This window comes from Oratosquilla oratoria, chromosome 13, assembly GCF_046742065.1.
Source record: "Oratosquilla oratoria isolate Oo_2021 chromosome 13, ASM4674206v1, whole genome shotgun sequence".
Taxonomy (NCBI): domain Eukaryota; kingdom Metazoa; phylum Arthropoda; class Malacostraca; order Stomatopoda; family Squillidae; genus Oratosquilla; species Oratosquilla oratoria.
Genome location: NC_134789.1, coordinates 21310801 through 21332922, shown reverse-complemented (window position 1 = coordinate 21332922; position 22122 = coordinate 21310801). Strand labels below are relative to the sequence as shown.

The window sequence follows — 22122 nt, the reverse complement described above, 5'->3', positions numbered from 1 at the left end:
GTGACTAGGAAGTTCTCAAATGTAATTTCTGAAATGTTAAACTGCAGTTTTCATAAATGTGACAAAAATTGCAGAGGGCAAAGGTAATGTAGAACTGATCATGATAAAAGTCGAAGACATACATACATACATATACCAAAGGCTTTTTCCCCCTGCATGGGGGGTAGCCAAAAAGAAAAAAGCATAGAAACCACTCCCACCCATTCCATTTCCTATACATTCCACTCCCCTCCACCCTCCTCCCTCCCTCCCATCTCAGCACCTCCTGGATGATGGGTCATCCCTGCATCCTGTCCACTGCCCTGGGTCAGAAGCAGTGTCGCAAGACACAGCACATCTAGAGCACATCTACAGCAAGGCTGCTTCATAAATTCAGCGACCCCCCCTCTCCGTCCCCTCATGCAGAAAAGAAGACGGGGAGAAATCCCTTCGGGCTGCGTCAAATTTTTTCTCATACATACTTCCTCACCCCCCATCCCCCACCCACTCCCCCTCATGCATCACAGCATCATCTATACACAACCCCTCTCCATTCACCCCTATCTTCTATCCTCTCCCATCCTTCCTCCACAGACATTCCTCTCTTTTGTAATGCCCCTTTCACCCCATCCATCCATCTCATCCTAGGATGCCCCCTCATATTCACTCCTTCCACCTCTGCCTTCCACACTTCTTTTACTAATCTTTCTTCATTCATTCTTTCCATGTGTCCAAACCATCCTAATACTCTTTCATCAACCCTATCTCCCAGTTCCCTTTCCATCCCTGTTCTCCTCCTCACCTCCTCATTTCTCACGCTATCTAGCCTAGTAACCCCTTTCATACTTCTCAGACATTTCATCTCAAACACATTCAAACTCCTTCTCTCTTCCTCTCTCAAGTTCCATGTTTCTGCCCCGTACAATGCTGTTGGCACAATCACTAGATTGGGTAAAACATCTGGAAGACAATGACATATTAAACCCAAGACAATTCGGATTCAGACAAGGAAGATCATGCTCCACAAACTTAATATGCTTTTACTCAAGACTAATAGACATAGTGCAAGAAAGAAATGGATGGGCTGATTGTGCATTCCTAGACTTGCAAAAAGCCTTTGACAAAGTACCACACAGAAAACTACTAAAAAAAACTGGAACACATAGGAGGAATACAGGGAAACCTACTAAAATGGATAGAGGACTTTCTGACTGGTAGAAAGATGAGAGTAGTGCTCAGAGAAAAATATTCAGACTGGAAAGAGGTGATCAGTGGAGTACCGCAAGGATCTGTGCTGGCACCAATAATGTTTGCTATCTATATGAATGACATGGATGAGGACGTGAACTGCTACATGAGCTTCTTTGCCGATGACGCCAAACTGCTAAGGAAAATAGAAACTGATGAGGACTGTGAAGCACTGCAAGAAGACCTAAATAGGGTATGGAACTGGAGTCAGAAATGGGAAGTGGACTTTAATACTAAGAAGTGTAGCATAATGGAGTTTGGAAAAAGCAAAAACAGAATATCAGGAAAATATACAATTGGAACCAAAGAAGTAAAGAAAGTAGGATCCGAAAAAGATTTGGGAGTAATTATCATGAACGACTTGTCCTATGATATACAGATTAACAAAATTGTCGGGGAGACTTACAACTTGCTAAGATCAATAAAAGTGGCGTTTACATACTTGGACGAAGACATGATGAAAAAAATATTGGTTACATTGATAAGGCCTAGATTAGAGTATGCAGCGACATTGTGGTCCCCCAGTACCAAAAAGAATATAAAGAAAATAGAAAGAATCCAAAGAGCAGCTACAAAAATGGCACCTGCACTTGCAAACCTATCATACGAAGAGAGATTGGCTAAACTGGAGTTACCGACACTGGAGCAAAGAAGAGAGAGAGGTGACCTATTGACCATCTACAGAATCATGAAAGGCACAGAGGTACTCGATAGTGAGAACTTACTTAACTGGGACAAAAGAAACACAAGAGGACATGGAAAGAAAATAAAAAAACATAGCTATAGAAGAGAACTGAAGAAAAACAGTTTTCCTCATAGAGTTTTGGACACTTGGAACAAACTGGACAATGAAATAGTATGCGCAAAAACCATTCATGAGTTTAAAAACAAACTAGACACTGCAAGATACAAAGGCGGGACAACACGAGCATAGCTCCCCTTCCCGCAAAATACAACTAGGTAAATACAACTAGGTAAATATAACCTCCTCTTTGCATCCATTCTCAGATGTCTATTTCTCATTACACTTTTCAATCCACCAAGGCATTTACTCTCTTCTCTCAATCTACATTCTACCTCCAGCCCCACTCCTCCCTTTCCTGCCACATCCGCACTCAAGTATCTAAAACTATCCACTTCCTCCAGTCTTTCACCCTGCTCACCTCCAGCCTGATGTCCTTCTCTCCCCTTGTACATCTCATCACCTTACTTTTACCCACATTTATCTTCAGCTTCCTTCTTTCACACACCTTCTCAAACTCTGTCACTAACTTCCTCAATCCCTCCTCTCATCCTGCTACAAGCGCAGTGTCATCAGCAAACAACAACTGGCTCACCTCCCACTTTTCTCCATTTTCTTTAATCATCTCCAACCCCTGACCCACCACCCTTGCATTCACCTCTCGCACCACCCCATCCATGCAAAGATTGAACAGTCAGGGCGACATAACACATTCCCGACGAAGTCCCACCTTTACCTCAAACCATTCACTCTCTCCATTTCTAATCCAAAGGATTACAAAGGATTACAAAGGCGGAGCATGCCGACAGGAGACCTTTTGATCCATATCTAGGTCGGATGCGGAAAAAAAAATCATAATAATAATATAAATAAAAACTATAATAATGTAAATAACAAATAAAATACATAAATAAATGCATAGGTATAGTTAAATAATAAACAAACAGGTAAATAGTAAATAATAATAAACTGACATATAACTAATAATAAATGAAAATCAGACAGACAAATGATAACAAAACAAAAACAAATAATATAAGATAAATTATAATCATTACAGGATCTTACTTAGGTATTTATCTAAATGATTCTTAAAGCTTCAAACTGAACTATATTGCACTACCTGTGCAGGAAGTTTATTCAATTCATTAACTACACGGCTGGCAAAGTTGTTTCTACCCAAATCCAAATTGAATCTATTTCTGGACAGTTTGAGACCATTGTTTCTTGTCTGATTCTCATTCAATGTGAAAATTTTGTCACTTTTGATGTTGTCAATTCCCTTTAAAATCTTAAAGACCTGTATCAAGTCACCTCTGAGTCTATGCTTTTTTAGGGAAAACAGATTCATGTGTTTTAGTCGATTTTCGTATGATTTATTTTTGATATTTGGAATCAGTTTTGTGGCTCGCCGTTGTACTTTTTCCAGTCTGTCAATGTCTTTAATGAGATTCGGTGACCATACGGAAACAGCATATTCCAAATGTGGACGAACTAACGATTTATATAGCTTGTTAATGAGTGATGGACTTTTGAAATCAAAAGATCGTGCAATCAGTCCCAGAATCTTATTTACTTTCTCAGAGGCTGAAATACACTGCTTGGATGATTTGAGATTGTTACTGATAATTACGCCGAGATCTTTTTCACTATTCACTTTTGTTAACGAATTTCCAAATAACTTGTAATTGTACTTACTGTTATTTTTACCTATGTGCATTACCTTGCATTTACTTGTGTTAAATTTCATTAGCCACTTTTCAGACCATTGCTGTAATTTATCTAAATCTTCTTGAATATCTAATTGGTTTGAGTGATCATTTGCCACTCTGCACAGTTTTGTATCATCAGCAAATTTGGAAACAGTAGATTTTAGTCCATGGTCTATATCATTTATATATACTATGAATAGAAGTGGTCCAAGAACGGAACCCTGAGGAACTCCACTTGCAACACTTTTCCATCCAGAAGTTTTTCCATTTAAAACAACTCTCTGTTTTCGACCATTCAACCAATTACTAGTCCAACCTAATAGGCTACCACTTATTCCATGCAAAGCTAATTTAGTAAATAGTCTTTCGTGTGGGACGGTATCAAAAGCTTTTGCAAAGTCTAGATATATTAAATCTATATTGTTTCTTTTGTCATAATTCGAGATAACTGTGTTGTAGAATTCGAGTAAGTTAGTCACGCAAAAACGTTTCCGTCTGAAACCATGCTGGCTATCATTTATCAAATGGTTACTTTCTAAATGATGTTCGATAGCATCTCTGATGATAGTTTCCTAACACAAGCTCTACTACTCTCGTAAAAACTATTGACTGCTCTTAACAGCTTTCCTCCTATCCCATATATCTGCAGTACCTCCCACAGTGCCTTCCTGTCTACCCTGTCATAAGCCTTTTCCAGATCCATAAAAGCCCAATAAACATCCTTACCTTTTCCTATAGCTTTCTCACATATCTGTCTTACCACAAAAATCTGAGTCTACACAACCCCTACCTGTCCTAAACCCACACTGTTCCTCACCAATTGCTCCCTCTGTTCCTCTCCTAATCCTCTCAATCAAGACCCTCCCATAAGCCTTCCCAACTACACTTAACAAGCTGATCCCTCTCAAACTACTACACTCACGCTTGTCCCCCTTTCCCTTGTAAAGCGGAACTATACAGGCACTCCTCCAGTCCTCCGGCACTCTACCCTCTCTCAAACAAACATTAAACAACCTCACCAGCCAGTCCACCATCACTGTACCTCCTTTCTTCAGACATTCTGCATGGCATCCATCCAGACCAGGTGCCTTACCTGCTCTCATCATCTTAACAGCTGCTTTCACTTCATCCTTCCCTATTTCTCCTCCATTTTCCTCACTCATCACTCTCATTTTCTTAGCACTTCCCACTGCAACTACCTTTCCCTCCCTATCCTCCTTCACATTTGGCAACTTCCTAAAATACTCTGCCCACCTTCCTCTCACTGCCTTCTCTTCCACTATCATCTCTCCATCTGCACCTTTTACCTTTTCTGCTCTACTTGATTTGCCTCCTTTTTCTCTTTTAATTTCCTTCCAAAACATCTTTTTATTGCTTTCAAAATTTTCTGTCATACTCTTACCCCATTTCATATCTGCTCTCCTCTTTGCTTCCTTTATCTTAAGCTTAGCTTCCCTTCTCTTTACTTTGCACCTCTCACATGATTCCCTCGTCCTAATTTGCAGCCAATCTATGAATGCCTGCTTCTTCTCTTCTACACATTTCTTTGCTTCCTCATCCCACCACTCACTACCCTTCCTTCTTTTTCCTCCCGCCCTCCTTGTTCCACACACCATCTTTGCACACCTTATGACTCCCTTCTTGAACCATCCCCATTCCTCCTCCACTCCTAGTTCTACTCTATCCTTTACTCCCTCCCACTCCTCTTTCAGTTTCTTCTTACACTCACTCTCCTTTTTTTCCTCATTTAAGCAGTTCACTCTAAGTACCTCCCTACCTTCTGCCCTTTTCCTCTTTCTCCATCTATTCTCCATTCTCATTTTATCTTCCACCAGAAAATGATCTGATATTCCCCCACTCCCCTTAGAACATGCACATCCTTAACTCTTCCTACCATACTCCTGGTCACCACTAAATAGTCCATTAACGCTCTGTCTGCCACCCTTCCATCCACCACCCTTTCCCATGTGTACTAATGCTTTACTTTCTTCTTAAGCACTGTATTTGCTATCATCAACTCTCTTTCAAGACACATCTCTACCATCATTTCTCCACTACGATTTTTACCTGGAACTCCATACTTCCCAATCACTCCGTCTATTGGCTCATTTCCTACCCTAGCATTAAGGTCTCCCAATACAACTACATTGACATTTCTCCCTAATCCCTCTATGAACTCATTTATATCTACCCAAAAAGCCTCCCTTTCCTCTACGCTCTTCTCACTCCGAGGTCCATACACACTTACAAAAAACCACATCTCCCTTCCCAGCTTCACCTTCATCCACATCAACCTTGATGAAACCTCCTTCCACTCCACTACCTGCTTACTTATCTCTTCACTTACTAGTATAGCCACCCCTTCTCTCCCTCATCCCCTCTTCACTCGAGTACCTCCCAGCTACACTCCCAAACTCACAGTTGTCCTTTCCTTTCATTTTAGTTTCACTCAAAGCCAGCACATCCATCTTTCTTCTCACAAACATACTGCCTATCTCTTCCCTTTTACTCTCATCTGTACCACATCCACGCACATTAAAAGACCCAAACCTTAGGGTACTGGCTGGAAAACTCCCAGACCCTCTTATGTCTTTTCTTTTCTTTTTAGGAATGTCCCCTTTCGGGGCTACAGGTAGTAGGACTCCTAATCCCATCCCTGTCCCGTTTTTTGTCGCCTTTTACGACTCAATTGGAAATACTTGGTGGTAGCATTCTCTTCCCCCACCACAGGGTTGGCGAAAACAGAAAATGAATACTCAGAGAAATGGTACAGGACAGCAATAAGGGGTTGGGGGACAGCATAACGGAGGGACAGTTGTAGTATAAAAGTGTCATAATTTCTCTATGAATAGAGTTTTCCTCTATCACAAAATGATGTGTGGCTCTGGTCCGTAGGGGCACCCCATATAGACCCTGAAGTATCAACTGCATGCTACTTTGCCACAATAACATGCAGCCAATACCCCAGACAAGACAAGAACATAAAAAGTAGAAAGTCTGTGGTGACTTATGTGCTCCCAAAAATGAACACTTGGAAAGAGAACGAGCATACAAAAATGCTAGAAGATACAAGGCAATCATTAAATGAGATACTAATGGGTGGGGGTTATCTGGTATTTATGGGAGACTTTAATTGCAAAGAAATTTGTTGGGAGAACATGACAGTGAGAGGAGGAAAAGACTTGTGGGGTAATGTACTACTGGACATGACCATGGAATATACAATGACTCAGTGGGTCAGTGAAAACACCAGATACAGAAATAACGAGGAACTGTCGAAACTAGATTTAATATTTACAACAGAACCTGAAATTGTGGATAAAATCCAATACAAGACATCAATTGGAAAGAGTGACCATATACTCATTGAGACTGAACTAAAGGAAGAAATATACATGGAGAGAAATGAAAAGCATAAGAAAGGAAGATTGATGTACAACAAAACGGACTTTGCAAAACAAAAGAAATTCTTCCAGAATGCAAACTGGGAAAAATTTTATATGGAAGAGACAAAAGTGGAAGAGAAATGGAATATCTTGATGGATAATTACAATGAAGGGGTGAATAGGCATGTACCAAGACAGAAGCTAGAGTGTACATTGAGTGCTGATTCAGCAAAAGATGCAGTGAGGCAAAAGATAGAAGGGACAGAGCTTGGAAAAGATGGAGAAAAGATAAAAAACCTGGAAAATGGCAAGTTTATATAAACTATAGGAATGAGTATGTTAAAGTGAGAAGAGAGGAAAATAGGAACCATAAAAAGAATATTATATATAAATGCAAAGAGCAACCTAAGCTATTCTATCGATATGTGAATGGTAAACTTTAAAACAAACAAGAAATGGTAAAACTACGCCAAGGGAATATAGAATACACAGAAGAATTAGAAATGGCCGAAGTCATGAATAATCACTTCAAATCTGTCTTCACGAGTGAGAAAGCACAATATTGGGATGAAGGTAATGAAAGGAATATCCCCCCATGAGCGAGATAACAATAACACAAAAAGAAATATTGGAACATCTATCAAACCTTGATGTCAGGAAATCACATGGCCCAGATGGAATTGCAAATTGGATTCTAAAAGAATGCAAAGAAGAACTAATGGACAAAAAACCTAACATAATAAGTTGCTCACTTAAAGAAGGAAAAATACCAAAAGAAAGGGAACCTACTAAAATGGATGGAGGACTTCTTGATTGGTAGAAAGATGAGAGTAGTGCTCAGAGAACAATATTCAGGTTGGAAAGAGGTGAGCAGTGGAGTACCACAAGGATCTGTATTGGCTCCAATAATGTTTGCTATTTATGTGAATGACATGGATGATGATGTGAAATGTTACATGAGCTTCTTTGCAGACGATGCCAAACTGTTAAGGAAAGTAAAAACTGAAAAGGATTGCAAATCACTGCAGGAAGACCTGAATAAGGTATGGAACTGGAGTTAGAAATGGGAAGTGGACTTCAATATTAAGAAGTGTAGCATAATGGAGTTTGGAAAAAGCAAAAACAGAATATCAGGACAATATAAAATTGGAACCAAGGAGGTAAAGAAGGAGAGATCCGAAAAAGATTTGGGTGTAATTATTTCAAATGACTTGTCCTATGATAAACAGATAAACAAAATTGTTGGAGAATCCTACGACTTGCTAAGATCAATAAAAGTGGCATTTACATATTTGGACAAAGAAATTATTAAAAAAATATTGGTCACACTGATAAGGCAACATTGTGGTCACCCAGTACCAAAAAGAATATAAAGAAAATAGAAAGAATCCAGAGAGCAGCCACATAAATGGCACCTGCACTTGCAAATTTGTCATATGAGGAGAGATTGGCTAAACTGGAGTTACCGACTCTGGAGCAAAGAAGAGAAAGAAGTGACCTACTGACCATCTACAGAATCATGAAGGGCACAGAAATACTCGATAGAGAGGATTTGTTAAATTGGGACAAGAGAAGCACAAGAGGACATGGAAAGAATAAAAAAACATAGCTACAGAAGAGATCTGAAGAAAATCAGTTTTCCACATAGAGTAGTGGACACTTGGAACAAACTGGACAATGAAATAGTGTGCACAAAAACTATTCATGAGTTTAAGAGCAAACTAGACACTGCAAGATACATAGGTGGGACACCATGAGCGTAGCTCCCCTTCCCAAAAATACAACTAGGTAAAATACATATACCAAAGGCTTTTTCCCCCTTACAAAGGAGGTAGCCAAAAAACACTCCCACCCAATCCATCCCCACATACTCCACACCCATTTACCCTCCCCTCTTATCTTGGCTCCTCCTGGATGATGAGTCATCCCTGCATCTTGCCCACTGCCCTAGGTCAGAAGCAGTGTCACAAGACACAGCATATCCAAAGCAAGACCGCTTCATTAAATTGGCAACCCCCCTCCCCATCCCCTCATGCAGAAATGGAGAAGGCAGGGAAAAATCCCTTCAGGCTGTATCAATTTATTTTTCACACATACTCCCTCACCTCACCCCCATCTCTCACCCATTCCCCCCTCATGCATCACAGCATCATCCATACACAACCATTCTCCACTCACCCCTATCTTCTGTTCTCTCCTGTCCTTCCTCAACAAAAATTCCCCTCTTTCACAATGCCCCTTTTACCCCATCAATCTTATCCTTGGTCACCCCCTCATGTTCACTCCTTCCACCTCTGCTTTCCACACCTCTTTTACTAATCTTTCTTCACTCATTCTTTTCATGTGTCCAAACCATCCCAATACTCTTTCATCAACCCTATCTTCCAACTCCCTTTCCACCCCCATTCTCCTCCTCACCTCCTCGCTTCTCACTCTATTCAGCCTAGTAACCCCTATCATATTTCTCAGGCACTTCATCTCAAACACATTCAAACTCCTCTCTTATGTTCCATGTTTCTGTCCCATACAGTGCTGTTGGCACAATCACTCCTTCATACAATCTACTCTTGGCATCCATTCCCAAATGTCCATTTTTCATTACACTATTTAATCCTCCAAGGCATTTACTCGCTTCTCTCAATCTACATTCTACCTCCACCTCCACTCTTCCCATTCCCACCACATTTGCTCCCAAGTATCTAAAACTATCCACTTCCTCCAATCTCTCTCCCTTAACACTCACCTCCAGTCTGCTGCCACTTTCTCCCCTTGTGCATCTCATCACCTTACTTTTACCTGCATTTATCTTCAACTTCCTTCTTTTGCACACCTCAAACTCTGTCACTAACTTCCTCAATCCCTCCTCTGATCCTGCTACAAGCGCAGTGTCATCAGCAAACAACTGGCTTACCTCCCACTTTTCTCTATTTTCTTTAACCATCTCCAACCCCCAACCTAGCATTTACCTCTTGCATCACCCCATCCATGTATAAATTGAACAGCCAAGGCGACATAACACATCCCTGACAATGTCCTATCTTTATCTCAAACACTCTCTCCATTTCTGATTCTAACACAAGCTCTACTACTCTTGTAAAAACTCTTGACTGTTCTTAAAAGCTTTCCTCCTATCCCATACATCTGTAATACCTCCCACAGTGCCTTCCTATTTACCCTGTCATAAACCTTTTCCAGATCCATAAAAGCCCAAAGAAGATCCTTACCTTTTCCCAAAGGTTTCTCACATATCTGTCTTACCACAAAAGTCTGATCCATGCAACTCCTACCTGTCCTCAACCCACACTGTTCCTCACCAATTACCTCTGTTCCTCTTCTAATCTTCTCAATCAAAATCCTCCCATAAACCTTCCCAACTACACTTAACTGATCCCCTTGTAAAGTGGAACTATACAGGCACTCCTCCAGCACTCTACCCTTTCTTAAACAAACATTAAATATCCTCACCAACCATTCCACCATCACTGTACCTCCTTTTTCAGACATTCTGCATATCATCCATCTAACCCAGGTGCCTTACCTGCTCTCATCATCTTAACAACTGCCTTCATTTCATCTTTCCTTATTTCTCCTCCATTTTCCTCACTAATCATTGCCATTTTCTAAGCGCTTCCCACTGTAACTACCTTTCCCTCCCTATCCTCCTTCACATTTAGCAACTCCCTAAAATACTCTGCCCATCTTCCTCTTACTGCCTCCTCTTCCATTATCGTCTTTCCATCTGCACCTTTTACTTTTTCTTCTCTACTTGATTTGCTTCCTCTTCTTCTCTTAACCACTTTGGTATGATGATGCCCACATATGTGTCATGAGGCATGAGTAAGTACATGAGGATATTGATTATATATATTTTTTGTAGTTGTACATGAGTTACCCATGGATTCTGTGAACAGGTTTGATCACATTTTCTGTGTTTATTATTACATACATATACCAAGGCTTTTTCCCCCTTACAAGGGGGGTAGCCAAAAAGGAAAAGGCATAAAATCATTCCCACCCATTCCATCCCTGAATACACTCCACACCCCTCCACCCTCCCTCTCATCTTAGCACCTCCTGGATGACGGGTCATCCCTGCACCTTGTCCACTGCCCTGGGTCAGAAGCAGTGTCGCAAGACACAGCACATCCACAGCAAGGCCGCTTCATTAAATCGGCAACCCCCCCTCTCTGTCCCCCCATGCATAAAAGGAGAAGATGGGGAGAAATCCCTTCAGGCTGCGTCAAATTTTGCTCACACATACAGGTACTCCTCGTTTAACGATGACAATTGGGACCAGCGCGCCGTCGTTAACCGAATTGGTCGTTAAGCGAAAGTGTATACATATACGTACATGTACTGTATGTATAATGTCCAGCAATACATGTATCTTTATTTTTGTGTATTTTTCCTCTTTTATACAGTACATTGAAGCTTTATTTACTGTTTATTTACGGTGGTTAGGTTCCTAAAATTACCGTATATGACCAAATCCGCATATGCTGACATTCCATATTGAATACCGGGGTATTTTTTTAGTTTCGACCATGTGTGCAATATAGCAATAGAAAATTAATTATTAATTTTGTAAATTAAAATGTATCAACGTAATATGCAATTTTGTGGGCGGAAATGAAAGTAAAAAATACCTTGCTACAAGAAAATATGCTAATGAACGAAGTCGGTAGCATAGGCTCAGGACGCCATCTTGTCGTCTGCCAATGTCTCTCACGACGACGACAACGAGGACGAGCCGGATGACATTTAATTTGCAGGTAATGATTTATTAAACACAGGTTAGGTTAGTTTAGTTTAGGTTAGACGAATTAATTTATCATCCTTTCATTTCTTCGACATCGGCATCTATCATAACAAACATGGTGTACCATTCGTCCGACATGACTTCGTTACTTACGAAATCTGTTTTAGCATTTTTTTTTTCATTTCCGCTCACAAAATTGCATATTACGTTGATACATTATAATTTACAAAATTAATTTTCTATTGTTATATTGCGCCCATGGTCAAAACTAAAAATTTACCACTACCGGTATACACTGTACCCAAGGTAGTTTTTGCAGCTTGCAGGATGGTAATGTAGACCTAAGCTTCAGAACACTTTACCTCACAGCTAATATCCACCGTACAAGTTCAATTATAACATCATACAAATTTGCCTCAGCCAACTTAATTATCGTACACGACGTCGTAACTTCGGCAGATTTACGTTAAACGACGTCATAAAGCCCGTCGTTACTCCGAGTTGTCGTTAACCGAGTAGGTCGTTAAACGAGGAGTACCTGTACTACCTCACCCTCCATCCCCCGCCCATTCCACCTCATACATCACAACATCATCTATATACAACCATTCTCCATTCACCTCTGTCTTCTGTCCTCTTCCGTCCTTCCTCAACAGACATTCCTCTCTTCCCCAAAGCCCCCTTCACCCCATCCATCCACCTCATCCTAGGATGTCCCCTCATGTTCACTCCCTCCACATCTGCCTTCCATACCTCTTTTACTAGTCTTTCTTCACTCATTCTTTCCATGTGTCCAAACCATCCTAATACTCTCTCATCAACCCTATCTCCCAGCTCCCTTTCCACCCCTGTTCTTCTCCTCACCTCATTTCTCACTCTATCTAGCCTAGTAACCCCCATCATACTTCTCAGACACCTCATCTCAAACACATTCAAACTCCATCTCTCTTCCTCTTTTATGTTCCATGTTTCTGCCCCATACAGTGCTGTTGGCACAATCACTCCTTCATACAGTCTCCTCTTAGCATCCATTCCCAAATGTCTATTCCTCATTACACTCTTCAATCCACCAAGGCATTTACTTGCTTCTCTCAATCTACATTCTGCCTCCACCTTCACTCCACCTTTTCCTGCCACATTTGCACCCAAGTATCTAAAACTATCCACTTCCTCCAGTCGCTCTCCCTTAATGCTCACTTCCAGTCTATTGCCACTTTCACCCCTTGTACATCTCATCACCTTACTTTTACCCACATTTATCTTTAGCTTTCTTCTATCACATACTCTCCCAAACTCTCTCACCAACTTCCTCAGTCCCTCCTCTGATCCTGCCACAAGTGCAGTGTCGTCAGCAAACAACAGCTGGCTCACCTCCCACTTTTCTCCATTTTCTTTAACCATCTCCAATCCCTGACCCACTACCCTTGCATTTACCTCTCACACTACCCCATCCATGTATAAGTTGAACAGCCAGGGCGACATAGCGCATCCTTGACGAAGTCCCACCTTTACCTCGAACCACTAACTCTCTCCATTTCTAATCCTGACACAAGCTCTACTACTCTCATAAAAACTCTTGACACCTCCTAGAAGCTTTCCTCCTATCCCATAAATCTGCATAACCTCCCACAGTGCCTTTCTGTCTACCCTATCGTAAACCTTTTCCAGATCCATAAAGGCCCAAAAAACATCCTTCCCCTTTCCTATAGCTTTCTCACATATTTGTCTTTCCACAAAGATCTGATCTACACAACCGCTACCTGTCCTAAATCCATACTGTTCCTCACCAATTACTCCCTCTGTTCCTCTCCTAATCCTCTCAACCAAGATCCTCCCATAAGCCTTCCCAACTACACTTAACAATCTAATCCCTCTGAAACTACTACATTCACACTTGTCCCCTTTTCCCTTGTAAAGTGGAACTATACAGGCACTCCTCCAGTCCTCCAGCACTCTACCCTCTCTCCAGCAAACATTAAATAACCTCACCAGCCAGTCCACCATCACTCTACCTCCTTTTTTTAGACATTCTGCATGGCATCCATCCAGACCAGGTGCCTTACCTGCTTTCATCATCTTAACAACTACCTTCACTTCATCCTTCCTTATTTCTCCTCCATTTTCCTCACTCATCACTCATTTTCTTAGCATTTTCCACTGCAGCTATCTTTCCCTCCCTATCCTCCTTCACATTTAGCAACTCACTAAAATATTCTGTCCATCTTCCCCTTACTGCCTTCTCTTCCATTATCATCTCTCCATCTGCACCTTTTACCTTTTCTTCTCTACTTGATTTGCCTCCCCTTCCTCTCTTAATTTATTTCCAAAACATCTTTTTATTACTTTCAAAATTTCCTGTCCTACTCTTACCCCACTTCACATCTGCTCTCCTCTTTGCCTCCTTTACCTTTTGCTTTACTTCTCTTTTCTTTTCTTTGTACCTCTCATATGACTTCCTCGTCCTATTTTGTAACCAATCTGTGAAAGCTCGCTTCTTCTCTTCTACAACCTTCTTTGTTTCCTCATCCCACCATTCACTACCTTTCCTTCTATTTCCTCCTGTCCTTCTTGTTCCACACACCATCCTTGCACACTTTGTGACTCCCTCCTTGAACCATCCCCATTCCTCCTCCACACCTAGCTCTACTCAATCCTTGACTCCCTCCCTCTCCTCCTTCAAGTTCTTCTTGTACTTCTTCTCCTTTTCCTTTTCATTTAAAGAGTTCACTCTAAGCACCTCCCTACCTTTTGTCCCTTTCCTATTTCTCCATCTATCTTCCACTCTCAACTTACCTTCCACAAAAAAATGATCTGATATTCCCCCACCCTCTCCCCTTAGCACATGTACATCCTTAACTCTTCCTATCAAAATCCTATTTACCACTACATAATCCATCAACGCTCTATCTACCACCCTTCCATCCACCACCCTCTCCCATGCGTACTTATGCTTGACTTTCTTCCGAAACACTATTTGCTATCACCAACTCTCTTTCTAGACACATTTCCACCATCAACTCTCCACTACGATTCTTTCCTGGAACTCCACATTTCCCAACCACTCCATCAATTGGACCATTTCTTACCCTACCATTAAGGTCTCCCAGTACTATTACATTCATATTTCTCCTCTATGCACTCATTTAAATCTATCCAAAAGGCCTCCCTTTCTTCTACACTCTTCTCACTGCCAGGCCCATATGCACTTACAAAGACCCACATCTCCTTTCCCAGTTTCACCTTCATCCACATTATCCTTGAGGAAACCTCCTTCCACTCCACTACACGTTTACCTATCTCTTCACTTACTAGAAGAGCCACCCCTTCCCTCCCTCTCCCTCTCTTCACTCCTGATAACCTCCCACTTATACTCCCAAACTTACACTCACCCTTCCCTTTCAACTTAGTTTCACTCAAAGCCAACACATCCATCTTTATTCTCACAAACATACTACCTATCTCTTCCCTTTTACTCTCATCTGTACCACATCCACACACATTAAAAGACCCAAACCTTAGGGTGCTGGTCGGAAAACTCCCAGACCCTCTTATGCCTTTACTTTTTCGTTTAGGAATGTCCCCTGTGGGGCTACAAGGAGAAGGATGCCTAGTCCCATTCCCCGTCCCTTTCTTTTCGCCTTTTATGATCCAAGTGGAATTACTTGGTGGCAGTATTCTTTTCCCCCACCACAGGGAATTCCCCCACAGCAGAAAATGAATACTCAGAGAAATGGTACAAGACAGCAGAAAGGGGTTGGGGGACAGCATAACGGAGGGACAGTCATAATATAAAAGTGTCATCATTTCTCTATGAAGAGTTTTCCTCTATCATAGACAAAATGATGTGTGGCTCTGGTCTGTAGGGGTGCCGCATATAGACCCTAAAGTATCAACTGCATGCTACTTTGCCACAATAACAAGCAGCCAATACCCCAGACGGAGTTTATTATTACTCAGAGTAAAAAATAATGAGTAATGCAGCAGTGACTTTATGTTTTATAATGTGAATAGTAGTAGTGTCATGAATCGTATGTTTGGCAGCCAATATTGCGCATGAAAATTTGAGTCGTACTGAAATGGTTAATTTCTTTCCAAAACATCTTTTTATTATTTTCAAAATTTTCTGTCATACTCTTACCCTATTTCACATCTGCTCTCCTCTTTGCCTCCTTTATCTTATGCTTTACTTCTCCTCTCTTTTCTTTGTACCTCTCCTATGATTCTCTCACCCTATTTTGTAACCAATCTGTGAAAGATTGCTTCTTCTCTTCTAGTAGTAGTAATAATAGAGTGAACTTGAGGGGAAGACTCAGAATGAGATGGATGGGGTGAAGGGGGCCCTGAGATAAAGATGAATATCTGTTGAGCAGGGAAGTTAGAAGACAAGAGATAAGTGTGAGTGGAGAAAGGTTTTGAGTGAACAATGAATTGACACAACCCAAAGGGGTTTCTCCTTATTTTCTCTATTTTTTGCATGAAGAGACAAGGAGAGAGGGTCACTCAATAAATGACATGGTGAGGCCCTGCTGTGGATGTACTGTGTCTTGCTGTAATGCTTCTGACCTGGGCAGGGTGGGACACAGGGATGGCCCTTCATCTCTGAGAAGTGAAAATGAAAGGGAAATAAATGGGTGACAGATGGGAATGGGATGAGTGGAGGTGGGTTTATGCCTTGACTGGCTACTTCCTTTATAAAGGGGAAGAAACCTTTGGTATATAGAAAGATATATTTGGTTTAATAACATGTCCTAATCCCTCTCAGGTAAGGCTAGAATGGTGTTTCTTCACAGAGGACTTTCTGAAACAGGAATTTAATGTGGTTTGTCCTTACTGCAAACTTACTCCACTAGGTAGCCTCCAACTGTTTCCACTCTTGGCCTCAAACAGAAGTAGCAATGCTCCAAACTGTTCTGTCAATGTGTCTAAAATATTTTTTGACTTACTTGATCATATTAAACAATCATAAACATACCATCTGTACCAAATCTTTCTTGCCATCTGTCATAGAGGTCTTGAGTAAATAGCTGGACTTTTTCTACCAAAACTTGAATGGCTGGAAGAGATGCAACAGATTTTGGAGAACTGCTGGAACTTTGTAGTGGACTAGTGAACTCCTTTTTCAACCTAAAAACAAAGTACAAGACCTTTATACAACATTCAGTATTGTACTTGCAAACTGTAAAGAACTATACATATTTCATATATCATAGAAAAAATAATTGTACCAGACTTACATATCATTTGACTTTGTGGGGCTTTCTAACAAACTATTTCTTCTTTTAACAACTGTATTGGTTTCAGTGGAAGAAACTTTAGGGATAGGTGGTTCTATATGTTGTTCAGACTCCACAAGTGCTTCAAGCATTTGTTGAAGATCATTACTACGATCAGTTAATTTTTGGGCATCTTTTTTTTCTTCATCTTCTATCAACTGCAACACATCCATTAAGTCTTTTGATGTTTGTCGCTTTCCTTTCCACTCCCTTGGACGATGACAACGCATTACACAAGAAGTTGCTTGACCTGTGTGATGTGTGGGTAAATTTGCAGTGCAAGAAAAGTCGATTGCCTCTGTGGCTTGCTTAGTAGGCTGTGGAAATGGTACTGACTGATTTGCTGATTTATTATAATTTTCCTTATCATTGGTAGAGTTTTGATCCTCTACAGTACAGCCTACATTTGGGCTTGGGCTGGAATCTTGCAAAATGTCTTTACTTTCCCGAACAGGAGAACTACATGAAGAATCATCTACTTCATGTGATACAAAATTAGAATTACTTTCGTTCAAAATAACACTCTCAAAGGGGAAACTATTTGTTTCACTACCACTTGATTCTTCAATGATGTCTTCTAAAACACATTCTTCCTCTAAACTTTCCATATCATTAGGTAAACTAGTCAGTGGTTGACTTTGGGGATTCTCTTCTGACACATTAATATCCTCCATGTTCTCCTTGTTATCCCCATTAGTCTGGGAGCTCATGTGATGAACATTTGCACTCCGTGACTCTCCAAATAATGGTTGGATTTGACAGGGATAATGGTCATCTCTACTAGAAAGTTTGAGCAATAATTCATTATTTTGACGTAATAGCTCCTTCCACTCACTATCCCAATTTTGTACTCCAACTATTTTTTGTTCTTGTTTTTCATCAGATGCCTTTTCATGTTTTTCGTCATCATCAGATGTTGCCATAAGCTGTATCTTTTTCCCTAAACTCATAACTGTACATTCTGATCCATCATTAGAAATAGTGTCCATATCACATTTTGGTTGCTTGAAAGTGACATGATGTTGAGATTCAGACACTCCTGATGTTTGATAAGTCGCACCTAATCTACTAACACTAGTATTGACACTAAAAGATAAGGGTCTTCGATTGTAAATATCCCTACTATATAGATCATCATACCCATGGTCATCACTTAAATCTTTGAGGTCATTATTTTCATCTTTCCAAACACTTCTCAACAAATTATCATGAATTTCCTCTCTGTCTAATACCCTAGATACTGGTCTACTTAAATATTCTGTTAGATATTCACGATCACTTAAAATTCCTTGGTTGACACTAGTTTCATAATATCCACCAAAAGAATCATCCTTTTTAATGGTAAATGTTTCTCCAAATCCATCCCTAGGTTTGATGTGTGTTTCCTTGAGAGGAATTGAAACTTGATGAAAATCACCAACAGGTTGATGTCCTGAGCGCAAGAAGCAACTACTGCTCACAACTGGCTTTTGTGAATATTGGTGGCAAAGTTTTCTACTTGTGACAACCTGGAAAAGCATTTCAAATGAGAACCCAAAAATATGAACCACAGTAAACACTTTTAACTAGATTACAATGACAAAGCATGCCAACAGGAGACTTTTTTGTTCATACATTAATTTAGTCATATGCAGAAAAAGAAATAAATAACCGCCACAATAGGAAAGTAAACAAATGACATATCAGTTATGATATTCTGTATCATGCTATAGTATATCAATCGAAACATACTTGTCTTCTCCTTGATGAATAACTACCATATCCACAATTGGGTGTATGCCTTACTACAGATGCTTGCAAACGTCTTGGAACATATGCAATTGATTTAATCTGAAAGGATAGATTACTAAGAACATACAAATTGATTTACCTATATGTAAACAATATGAAACAACCTAAGGACCACAATTAAAAATGTACACATAAGTTGCATACAGAATTTAAGATTCTTTTTTTATCCAAGAGAAAGCTTCATATTCATGACACAAATTACTGTTGCCTTGCGTTTCATTGACTGGGAACCCACAACACAACACAGTGGCTGGCAATAGTGCCCAGGCTCTCTGGAAAGAAACATTGAACTAGTGTCTATGATTTATTAGTGTGAGACTGTATGTCACCAGGGTACAGTAGTAGGAGAAGGGGTGAAGTTCCTGATGTCAGTTATTTCCTCATGGGGAAAGGTGGAAAAAACATAGTCAAAGTTGACAAAGAGATCCTGGGCCTGATTCAGATATTGAATGTCAGCCCTTCAAGACTGCATTTCTAGATGGAGATGAAGGTGGTGACAGGTTATGAAAACCAACAGCAATGAGATGGTTCTCTTTGATATGTATCTTGCAGGGCCACCACTTGCAAATACCCACCATGGGTTCCTCATGACAATGTATATGGTATAAATCCAAGAAAGATACAAACCGATTTTCCTTCTATTGTAAGGTTTAGAGATGAAACATCTTTTGTTTTGGCACCAAATTCTTTAGCAGCACCACAGTGATGTTGAGCTGGACTGCTTGGGACTGGAGCTGATGAGGGTCGACCCCTAAAAGGCCTGGAACGTCTAAATTCTGATGGTCGTCCAGATTCTGGTCTTGTTGAACAAGATGGCTGTGCTGAGCCTATTCTTGCTCGGCTAACTCTCATGGCATATTTCTGCCCAGACAGTCTTGAACTTTCTTGGGGAACAGAGTAATCAATAACTATGAAATTCTCTTCAGTTAAGTGACTAAACTAATGTTAAATTTCTGATGAAACATGGTCTTCTAATCATGAATATAAGTCAATGAATTTTCATACCTGGTGCAAACACTACCGTACATAATTTGATATTCAAAAGATGAATATTATAAGATAACGCATTTCTCAATATGAAGAATTATATATAACAAAATTAGACAATGGCACATTTTTCAATTTCAAGATATCCTTCTAAAACTCTGTCAAGCATATATATGCATTGTGCCAATTCTGAATGAAGACATTATTTGCATCAGTTCTTGGTATATTCAATAATAGTGAGTTGAGTGAGAATGGGGAAAAGGTTGAATACTAAGTAAAATAGACATATGTAGTGGAAAAAGAGGGAAGTGGAAGTAGACAAAAAAGGGGTATGGGGTGAGAAGAATGGGTGGAAACAGAAGGAAGGGTAGGAAATAGTGGAATTAGAGGGTGAGAGTGGTAGTGGCAGAAAAGAAAGTACAGACAAAGAATGCCTGCAAAGAAACAAGGAAGTAAATGAGAGGTAATGGGTAAAAAGAGGTGAAGAAAAATGCAAGGAAAGGGAGAAAAATGGATGCATTCACCTAACTGTAATTACCTTACTGTTGTGTATAGGAAAGAGCTGTTCATGGGGTCCTGTATCTTAATCTAACTAATCACACAAACTTGACTAATTCAACTGCACTAACAATCCCTGGACAACAGCACTACATTTCTTCTCTGAGTGACTTCTAGGTCTGCCTAGTAGCTGTTGCTGGTTAATTGGGTCTCCTGCAAGATAACTTAAGATATCTTAACTCTTTCATTGTAGTGATACCATTTAGAAGCAACTTTATTGTTCATTGCAGTGGACAGGGCAGTGGACAAGGTGCAGGGATGACCCATCATCCAGGAGGTGCTAAGATAAGAGGGAGGGTGGAGGGGTGTGGAGTGTATTCAGGGATGGAATGGGTGGGAATGATTTTATGCCTTTTTCTTTTTGGCTACCCCCCTTGTAAGGGGGAAAAAGCCTTGGTATATGTATGTATGTATGCCAAATCATGAGATTTAAAATTACAAAATAATACTGTACTAAAAGGATTAGGGATATTTCTCATAAATATTTCAAAACCAAAGTCAAAGTCAAAGACAACACTAGTAAAAGGGTTGCTTGGGATTATATTGCATGCCCATGCAATTGCATTCTTGAAAAATCAAGATCAAAGCATACCATACTATAATGCATGTTTCAATAACAAGAACCAAATATACATAGTATCATTGTGGAAATTTGTAGTAATTTCCAAATCAATATATCTAATAACTTAAACTACAATAAAATGAATTCAAGTACTTATTGACAGAGAAGCTTCATAACGAAAATAAATCTAGTAGTGGGAAATTACTACAGTAAACAACTTCAATAAACTATAAAGGCTTGATCCATGTACTTGAAAAGAAAAATTAATTTGATTAAATATACCTGGAAAGCTATGCTCCTTATGATTTATCAGCTTATGTAGATAGCCCCAACCACACATTTGACATTGAGTACACTAAATTAAAGACCCATTTTATATTTTTCTTTCAGAATCTTTAGGGCAAACGATTATGACATAAGTGTCTTCAAGTTTATGAAGAATCTGCTTTCACATCTAAGAAATATATACATTTGTGTAATGGACTTCACACGTATGCAAGGCATTATTCTTTATTAATTTGAAAACACTCCAATGCCATATTATTTTATGCATCGTAGATTATTTGAGGGGGCAAGAAGACATAGACAGTTGTTCCTGCTCCTAATATACTTCGTTTAAAACATCCAAGGTGTACCACAAAATAAGTGAAGTGTTTACTCCTTCAAAGGAATCCTAGGCCCTACGACGCGGTTTCCATAGCAACACTTTGTTTATGTACTGAAAGTAAGCCAAGCGAAGGTACGGGTGCGTACTTTTCCTTCTTTTCGCCCCCTCCCCACCTCTCTCTCTCTCTCTCTCTCTCTCTCTCTCTCTCTCTCTCTCTCTCTCTCTCTCTCTCTCTCTCTCTCTCTCTCTCTCTCTCTCTCTCTCTCTCTCTCTCTCTCTCTCTCTCTCTCTCTCTCTCTCTCTCTCTCTCTCTCTCTCTCTCTCTCTCTCTCTCTCTCTCTCTCTCTCTCTCTCTCTCTCTCTCTCTCTCTCTCTCTCTCTCTCTCTCTCTCTCTCTCTCTCTCTCTCTCTCTCTCTCTCTCTCTCTCTCTCTCTCTCTCTCTCTCTCTCTCTCTCTCTCTCTCTCTCTCTCTCTCTCTCTCTCTCTCTCTCTCTCTCTCTCTCTCTCTCTCTCTCTC

The 22122-nt window shown here is 40.2% G+C and overlaps 1 protein-coding gene across 2 annotated transcripts in view; it reads right to left on the bottom strand.

Moving 5' to 3' along the window:
• Positions 1-21688, bottom strand: part of LOC143032341 (uncharacterized) — a 61008-nt gene extending 39320 nt beyond the window's left edge. Inside the window, exons 1-5 of one of the 2 annotated variants that reach the window (XM_076196922.1) lie at positions 21633-21688; positions 19518-19774; positions 18831-18929; positions 17061-18607; positions 16799-16950 (exon numbers count right to left, since the gene is read on the bottom strand). In XM_076196922.1, coding sequence (XP_076053037.1) covers positions 16799-16950; positions 17061-18607; positions 18831-18929; positions 19518-19742 — 2023 coding nt within the window. In that variant the 5' untranslated portion in view covers positions 19743-19774; positions 21633-21688. Of the gene's footprint in view, positions 1-16798; positions 16951-17060; positions 18608-18830; positions 18930-19517; positions 19775-21279 lie in introns of both variants that reach the window. The other variant, XM_076196921.1, reaches the window with a different exon arrangement.
• Positions 21689-22122: the final 434 nt, after the last annotated feature.